The sequence below is a fragment of the Musca autumnalis genome, unplaced genomic scaffold, assembly GCF_047663935.1.
Source record: "Musca autumnalis isolate F117 unplaced genomic scaffold, ASM4766393v1 scaffold_5, whole genome shotgun sequence".
NCBI lineage: Eukaryota > Metazoa > Arthropoda > Insecta > Diptera > Muscidae > Musca > Musca autumnalis.
Window position 1 is genome coordinate 24,624,097 of NW_027412088.1, and position 9,546 is coordinate 24,633,642.

The following is a 9,546-nucleotide window of genomic DNA, read 5'->3' on the forward strand; positions in this document are numbered from 1 at the left end:
TCTGTTCAAATTCAAATTCATTTCAAATATATGACGGCAAACAGATCAACGCTGGACTTTGGTGTCGCCCCTGTTGTTGTTGTTTTTTTCTCAACGCCTAACACAAAACTTTACTCAAACGTTGGATGTGTTTTCAGCTTCAGAAGCCATAAAACAGTTTTCTGTCTCAAATTTCGTAAATATTTTTGCCTGGATTTTGCAGATACAGCAACACAACAACCGTTAAATCAAAAAATTGTTTTTAACGGTAATCATTCTATCGTTGTAAAAACGTTACAAATCTGTAATAACGGCTCTTGTAATGTCGTCCCTTCTTTAAGCTGGAAACACATACAACGTTTGAGTAAAGTTTTGTGTCGTTTTGGCCAAATTCATTTGAAATATATGCCGGCAAACACATCAACGACGGACTTTGATGTCGGCGTCGCCCTGTTGTTGTTGTTTTTTTTTTCAACGCCCAACGCAAAACTTTACTCAAACGTTGTATGTGTTTTCAGCTTTACAGGCATGATACAATAATAAGAAGGTAGCATTATCATCCCAGCTGATGGTAACATAATAGCTGTGTCTTTTTACGTGATAATTAGTCATAATTAGGTGTGTCTTTTTACGTGATAATTTGTAATAATTATTACGAAATGTTACTAAATGCTGTCTTTTTACACAAAAGTTCAGTAAAAGAGAGCGAAGTGAGAGAACAATTTTGACAGTTGTTTGCTGAGAAATTGCTAAAAGTTGCTGAAAGAATTTTTCACAGCAACATTTAGCAAGTTCGATCAGCTGCTCAATGCTTACCTTATTTTTGTGGAAAAATACTATAAATATTAAGCACCCTTTCCTTCAGGAAGGGTCTATAGAAGCACCCTTTCCTTCAGGAAGGGTCTATAGAAGCACCCTTTCCTTCAGGAAGGATCTATAGAAGCACCCTTTCCTTCAGGAAGGGTCTATAGAAGCACCCTTTCCTTCAGGAGGGGTCTATAGAAGCACCCTTTCCTTCAGGAAGGGTCTATAGAAGCACCCTTTCCTTCAGGAAGGGTCTATAGAAGCACCCTTTCCTTCAGGAAGGTCCATAGAAGCACCCTTTCCTTCAGGAAGGGTCCATAGAAGCACCCTTTCCTTCAGGAAGGTTCTATAGAAGCACCCTTTCCTTCAGGAAGGGTCTTTAGAAGCACCCTTTCCTTCAGGAAGGGTATATAGAAGCACCCTTTCCTTCAGGAAGGGTCCATAGAAGCACCCTTTCCTTCAGGAAGGTTCTATAGAAGCACCCTTTCCTTCAGGAAGGGTCTTTAGAAGCACCCTTTCCTTCAGGAAGGGTCTATAGAAGCACCCTTTCCTTCAGGAAGGGTCTATAGAAGCACCCTTTCCTTCAGGAAGGGTCTACAGAAGCACCCTTTCCTTCAGGAAGGGTCTATAGAAGCACCCTTTCCTTGAGGAAGGGTCTATAGAAACACCCTTTTCTTTCAGGAAGGATCTATAGAAGCACCCTTTCCTTCAGGAAGGGTCTATAGAAGCACCCTTTCCTTCAGGAAGGGTCTACAGAAGCAACTTTTACTTCAGAAAGGGTCTATAGAAGCAACTTTTCCTTCAGGAAGGGTCTATAGATGCACCCTTTCCTTCAGGAAGGGTCTATAGAAGCAACTTTTCCTTCGGGAAGGGTCTATAGAAGCACCCTTTCCTTTAGGAAGGGTCTATAGAAGCACCCTTTCCTTTAGGAAGGGTCTATAGAAGCACCCTTTCCTTCAGGAAGGGCCTATAGAAGCACCCTTTCCTTCAGGAAGGGTCTATGGAAGCACCCTTTCCTTCAGGAAGGGTCTATAGAAGCACCCTTTCCTTCAGGAAGTGTCTATAGAAGCACCCTTTCCTTCAGGAAGGGTGTATAGAAGCACCCTTTCCTTCAGGAATGGTTTATAGAAGCACCCTTTCCTTCAGGAAGTGTCTATAGAAGCACCCTTTCCTTCAGGAAGGGTCTATAGAAGCACCCTTTCCTTCAGGAAGGGTCTACAGAAGCAACCTTTTCTTCAGGAAGGGTCTATAAAAGCAGGAAGTGTCTATAGAAGTACCCTTTCCTTCAGGAAGGGACTACAGAAGCAACCTTTCCTTCAGGACGGGTCTATAGAAGCAACTTTTCCTTCGGGAAAGGTCTATAGAAGCACCCATTCCTTCAAGAAAGGTCTCTAGAAGCTCACTTTCTTTCGGAAAGGGTCTAAAGAAGCACCCTTTCTTACAGAAAGGGTCTGTAGAAGCACCCTTTCTTACAGAAAGGGTCTGTAGAAGCACCCTTTTCTTCGGAAAGGGTCTGTAAAAGGACCCTTTCTTTCGGAAAGGGTCTTTAAAAGCACCCTTTCTTTCGGAAAGGGTCCATAGAATCACCCTCTCTTTCTTCTAGAAAGAGTCTATAGAAGCTCACTTTCTTACGGAAAGGGTCTTTAGAAGCGCCCTTTCTTTCAGAGAGGGTCTATAGAAGCACTCTTTCATGCACCCCTTATTTCAGAAAAAGTCTATAGAAGCACCCTTTCTATCGAAAAGGGTCTATAGAAGCACTCTTTCATGCGGAAAGGGTCACCCTTTTTTCAGAAAGTGGATATAAAAGCACAGTTTCTTTCAGAAAGGGTCTATAGAGGCAGAAGGCTGTTCGAGGATAGTTTTTAAAAGTTTTACCAAAGGCACTCCTTGTGGTCCTGTTTATAGCTATATAATCCGTTTAGTGACAAAAAATATAAAAGGAATTGCCTGGAAACCGCCAGTGAAAGCAATTTTTTCAATTTCTATTTCCCTTACGAGTCTCTCTCCCTCCTACAAACAGAGACTTGTCGAAAGTAAACTTGTGTAATGTAGATTAAGACTTTCTTTTCCATCTAATTTTATATTCATAGAAAATGCATCGAAGTCAGATGCTTCATTCTTTTCGGAGACGAATTTCAGCTTTGATACAAAATGGCAATTTTGCCTATCAAATAAAACGCTTGCCGTTTAATTTTGTCACCATTTTTAATTTAAATGCAAGCGTTTTTTTGAGAGATTCCATCATGAAGAAGAATATACTTTTTGAGGCTAAGCGAAAAAATAATTTACCAGTTGTCAGTGCATTTATAAAGACAGCAACTTAATTTTTTTAAATTATTATTTATTTTTAACTTTTTGTAAATATTTTTTTTTTTTGACCACTGAGAACCTCATAACCTTTATACCATGCTCATAACCAATTTAGGCCGAAAATGTAGATGAAAACTTTAAAAGTGCCAGAAATAGGGTGGTACAGTTATATGGGGGTTATACAAAAACCTGGACCCATGTCCACAAATTTTGATGGGGAAGTTTCTCTACCATTGGGAACTACAAATGTCAGGTTACAGCCTATTCGGTCTAAAAATGATGATAAAATCCCCAAAATATACTCCACTCAAGCAATCAATCAAAATATCTGGAATCGGGTGGTACCGCTATATGGGGGCTATAGGAAAAAGTTGACCCATATTGGTTTTGGTTTCATATTCCTGTATTGTCATCCAAATCTTAACTAAACAGACACCAAAGCAAGTTAAATAAAACACTCTAAAAACAAAAAGATTGAATATAATTTCGCTTACAAATGTAGTCTTTATTGAGTACAAATATAACTTAAAAACTAATATCTAAACTCTCATTTCCATCATCTACCAAATTCGAACCTCTTAAACAGTTAACCAAAATCCACCACAATGACAATACTGCCACCGTTGGCACCAGGCCTTTAAAGCTGCCGTCTTCGCCGTCTTATTTATGTTATTAATGAAACCACAACGTATGCACTTACGTATGGTTTTCACTTTGGAACCCAGGTGCAGATTACTGACATCATCACGACAACTATTCGGAAATACCACCTCGTCATAGTGTAAATCTTGCAGGGCCAAGGGTTCAACTGAAGTTTGAAAAACAAAGGGAAACAGTTTTGCTGTGGCATGACTATTCAACAATGTTGTGGGGGTATTTGTGTGACGGCTGGGTATAAGAACTTGTGTTGACAGAACACTACAATCATCGAGTAACACATCATCGGGTTCATTGGGATTCTGATAGAGCCGTGTTAGCAGGCGAAACAGTACCGGCAAGACATCAAAATTTTCCACCGATTTTGTATAGATGGGCAAACATTGAGGATTGAGTAGGCCCCATATACGTATCATCACCAAAAGTTCTCTTATGCTGCTTATGGCAATCATATCCCGACTTATGTCATAGCCGTGTTTCTTGTTGAACTTCGCCTTCATAATATCTTCCGGTAGCTTGTTAAGTATACTAAGGGCTAAATCCGCAACCCATTGTATTAGTTGTTGGAGACTTTGCAGCGTTGTGGGCTCCACAGTAAAATCCTTGGGATCCAAAACACACAAAACCTTGTCGACATCAGTATATTGAGGATTGGGATCAGAGAGGATCATGGAGAGGTTTTCCGCCGGCCCCTTGTCTTGGGAACTTAAATCGGATGGCCTCAAAAGACTTTTAAAGGCAATCGAAATGGAATGTAGCGTAATGAGATTATCAAAATCTTGTTGTTTGGTTTGTATGCGGCAAAGGTTACTCTTTAAGGACAAGAAATTTGAGTAGTAATATTGGCGGGTAAAATTATGTTGCCTGGTGAAATTTTCGGTAATTTTCTCTGCCAACACTTCCAGATTGGGTAGATTTAACATCAATACATCGCTGGCATCTATGCCCGTAACTATGGAATATTCCAACAAGGCTGCCGGCAGTGATAAAGGATTCATTTTGTAATTCTTATCGTACTGATGATTTGGCACCTGCATGGCATACATTTGTCCCAGATTATCGAATATTATCAACAACTGATTTAGGAAGGTGATGTCGGATGCCAGAAGTTTACATGGTACTCCTCTTTGATGATCCTCTGGCATACGTTCGACCACAGGAGATGCCAGTTTCTTTAGACCCATTTCAAGTACTTGTACTGAATAGTCTTTTAATGTAGCAAATATCAGCAGCGAATCCGATGGTAGCTTAGTCAAGCAAATGTCACAAACTTTAGATGACAAAGACAACTTAGCTGACAACTCCCATTGTTCCCATTGCACAAAATCAGTTTTATTCTTTTGCAAAAGCTTGTGTACAGCTTGATGTTTCTTTGTCAAAATCCATTGTTCCATAAAGCTTCCATCCATATAGTCATAGACCACGAAAAGCATTTCATCACCATTTATGGAACGCCAGCGTATGTGCGATACTTGTTTGCTTTCCATATCATCTTTTTGAAAGAAAACACTTGTCAGAGAACCACATTTTAGTGCCAGAGTATCTTGATTTTCCTTTTCTATGGCCACTTTATAGCAGTTAATCAGTGGCTCATTCCAGCTATTGACAACAACGCTAAATGTTCCATTTGGACTGTAATCCAAACAGCTGTGGGTAATATATGAACGTGATAGCTCCAAACTATAGGTGTGGATATTCAACTCTGTCGGCTGGATACTGTTACCGGCCACATCAAACATGGCCGGTAATAGTTGGGGTATGGCAAAAGCCCCCATCAACCCAGAAGAGGATAAAAGGAAACATCCCTCCATGGGAGTATTACCGAAATGTGTTAACGACGGTCGGAAGTCGGAACGTTCAAATTTATCCGAATATGCCTGCAAATCCTTCTTGTGGGAGTTGAAAAACATTTGCTTGCCATTGTGGAAGAATTTTGCTTGTATAATTTCCTCAAAGGGTAGATTGGCTTTGTACACCAATTTCCAGTTGTTGATGCCATGATTGCGTGTAGTCCATATTTCACATATGCCATGCTTGTAGCCCACTAACAGGAGTTCACCTGTCTGATTCCATTCCAAAGCAGAAACTAAATTTTTCGAGGTAGTTATCTTAAAGCTTTGCCATGGCGATACTAGGTCACACACCGAAACGGTACTCTGTAAACCTTGGTGGACACAATAGACTACCAGGTTTTTAACGGAGATTTTACACAGAACACAATTTTGGAGGAGATAGCCATCCTTGTTGCCGCCAGGATTTTGAACTTTGTATAGGATTGTCATTTCCTTCTTGTGAAGCGTCTGAGATTGAGCAAAGTATTAACCAGCGAACAAAGTACAAACTGTCTTCCGATCTTGCAGAATAGTATCGTTTTCCGTTAGTTGAACAAAAGGTTTTTAATTCCCTCTAATAAACACAAAAATATTTAACAATTTATCCAGGAAATTAATTCTTCTCAGGCTCAAACAGATTCAAGTTGTTTGTCGGCTGTCACTTTGTTGGTAGGGTTACCGTGAACAACAACTGGTAAAAGTGCATGACTCTTATTACCCTGCGTTTACACATGACAGGACAGTTTCGATTGTCAAAAACCCAAAACTTGCCTGTGTGGACGCCTACTGCAAAAACAGTTGTAAAATTATTAATGAAAGTCGTCGATTTCTTTTTATTTTCCATTCGAATATTTTTTTTTGTTAATGTTCTTTTGTTTTCAACACATTTCAATTATCATCTCAAATCTTTTTTAAAAAATGCATGGTAGAACAATAAGAAGTAACAGCAATGCCCAGCTGACTGAACTAGGCTGTAATTTCAGTGTCAAATTCCATACGACATTTTATATATTTATTTCTATGTTCGATGTATATTGGGGATATATGTATATTTTTTGAAGAACAAATTTATTCATTAGAAAAAAAAACTATTTCCCATAAACGGTCTGTTCCAGAACTGCAAGAATCTACTAATTTTTACTATTTTTTCCGATAACATAAAGGAAAAATTGTTATCGTAGTAAAAAATAGTAGCTTCTTGCAGGTTCTGGAACAGAGCATATGACTTCTTCATATCATTGACATGTAACCTCCTCCAGGGGCTGGATTCTTGTTCTATGAAAATTTGAAATGAAAAATATTTCCTTTATAATTTTTTTCATTTCCCGTGTGGGGATTGCTAGATCCTCCATCGGGACCCTCCCATTGGCGAATTGGGGAGTCTCGCTATATTTTTAACAAATATGGAGGGCACCAGGGAAATAAAATACCTGGGGGTGACCAAAATCTAGCCTAGAGGACGGCAGCTGGTCCTCTAGTACCATAGGCAAGCAGATGTTGAATCAACAGGAATGGTTGTCTTTGGATAACAAACAGCGCGGTAGAGTCTACTAAAACGGTGTTTGTACAGGTAAAGCGGATATCGGTCTTGCAGCAAGCGGTTCGCTATAGAAATGTGATTTACTTTAGGCGGGATGGAGTCTATGATCTGGCAGCCCCAGGACCATTCTAGGATACTGTAGGGTAATCGCCTACATATCTGAAGATCAAATGATTACTGAAACTTCGAAAAGAGTAAGAGAAAATGAACCCCCTTCAACGTTGACGAATATTGGAACTCGGAAAAGGATTAGGATTGGACAATGGAACGTAAGGACTCTTAGAGAAACATCAAGAGTGGCACAACTAGAATCACAATTTGCTAAATATAAACTGGGCATTCTGGCAATAAGTGAAATGCGATGGTGTCGCACAGGAGAAGAAACATCCAGTAATGGAAACACTATTATATTCAGCGGAAAGGAAAAGCACAGGGAAAGTGGTGTCGGATTTATAATAGCCAAATCTTTGAGAAAAACTTTGAAATCATGGTTGCCGATTTCCGACCGAATCATAACAGCACGTTTTCAGACAAATATTAGGAAACATATCACGATTGTGCAATGTTACGCTCCAACTGAGGATTCGGAGGATGAAATAAAAGACGAATTCTACAGCCAACTTACTGCTACTCTTAAAAATATACCCTCTCGTGATATCCTTCTGCTTACTGGAGACTTTAATGCGACGATTGGAAGCAAAAACAATGGATTGTCACATATAATGGGTAGGAATGCACTTGGAAGAAAGAATAAAAATGGAGAGAGACTGATAGAAATCTGCCAAACGTTTGACTTAGTTATTGGAGGATCAATATTTCCACATAAGGCAATACACAAATACACATGGTCACATCCCAATGGCCATTCCCGAAATCAAATAGACCACATCTGCATTCGCCGAAAGTGGAGGAGCTCACTGCTAGACGTGCGCACGAAGAGAGGTGCAGATATACACAGCGATCACGAGCTAGTAATCGCCGAGATACAAATAAAACTAAAAAGTATTAAAAGGAAAAGTAACAGCCGCCAGGCAAAACATCTGGATGTCATTAAACTGCGAGAGCAGTCAAAAAAAGAAGAAGTTGGCGAACTACTACGGGAATGCATTCCAACGACAGAAACACCTTGGGAAAGAACAAGTTCCCAAATTAAGAATATAGCTGTCCAAGCAATCGGATACAAACAGAAAACAGATAGGAAGCGATGGATTTCAGACAACACCTGGAACCTCATACAGGAAAGAAATACCTTAAAGCTGCAAAAACTTGAAAATTCAAATCTCAAGGAGAGATACGAGGACACGGCGAAAGCAGTGAAGAAATCAGCTAGAGCAGACAAACGAAAATACTTCGAGAATATGGCAAAAGACGCAGAAGTAGCCGCAGCAACACACAACGTAAGAGAACTGCATAATCTTATAAACCGCATTTCCAACAAAAATCCGAAACGGAACACCGTTATTAAAGACTTAAATGGCCAGCTACTTACAAACACTGAAGACCAAACCCGCAGATGGAAGGAGCATTTCGAAACAATAAGTAATATCAATGAACACACTAATATTCCAAAACCGACTGTGCTTTCAAATATTATTCCCAGATGCAGTTGCCCAACATCAGAAAACCCTCCCACTGTTGACGAAATCGCCTCGGCAATACTGAAGCTAAAACGTAACAAGGCACCAGAAGAAGACGGTATACCTCCTGAGATTCTTCAAGCAAATCCTGCAGTCTCTGCAGAAATTCTCTACCCATATATTCATCACGCCTGGTGTAATGAAGAGATACCAAATTCGTGGACAAAAGGCGCGGTAATTAAATTACCGAAAAAAAACGATCCAACCATTTGTGACAATTGGAGAGGGATAACTCTCCTTAATACTATCTACAAAACTATTGCAATTTTAATAAATAAAAGGTTGGAATGTGTGGAGGAAACTTTAAGAGAAGAACAGGCAGGGTTTCGACCACATCGCAGCTGCGTCGACCAGATCAACACACTACGAATCATAATTGACCAGTCAATTGAATGGCGAGCTCCATTATACCTGGTGTTTATCGACTTCCAAAAGGCATTTGATTCTATTAAACGAAACGCCATATGGGAGTGCCTGCGCATTAGAGGTGTACCACTAAAAATAATAAATATAATCAAACGAATGTACGACGGATCCACGCTACATGTTATACACAATGGGATGCAAAGCGAAACGTTTACAACAAACGCTGGAGTGAAACAAGGATGTCCTCTATCACCCCTCCTTTTTGCTGTTGTTTTGGATGAAATCATGACAAAAGTATGCCAGAAGAAAAGAGGAATAGTATGGAAGCTACATGATCATCTAGAGGACCTTGACTTCGCGGACGATATCTGCCTAATATCACACAAATTCAGCGACATGCAAACAAAAATAAATGACTTGG

The 9,546-nt window shown here is 39.8% G+C and overlaps 1 protein-coding gene across 1 annotated transcript; it reads right to left on the reverse strand.

The window, feature by feature from the left end:
* Positions 1-3,577: 3,577 nt before the first annotated feature.
* MED16 (mediator complex subunit 16) lies at positions 3,578-6,274 on the reverse strand. Its single transcript, XM_073991545.1, has one exon. The coding sequence runs from the start codon at positions 6,030-6,032 to the stop codon at positions 3,672-3,674; it is 2,361 nt and encodes a 786-aa protein (XP_073847646.1). The 5' UTR covers positions 6,033-6,274; the 3' UTR covers positions 3,578-3,671.
* Between the last annotated feature and the right edge of the window lie 3,272 nt (positions 6,275-9,546).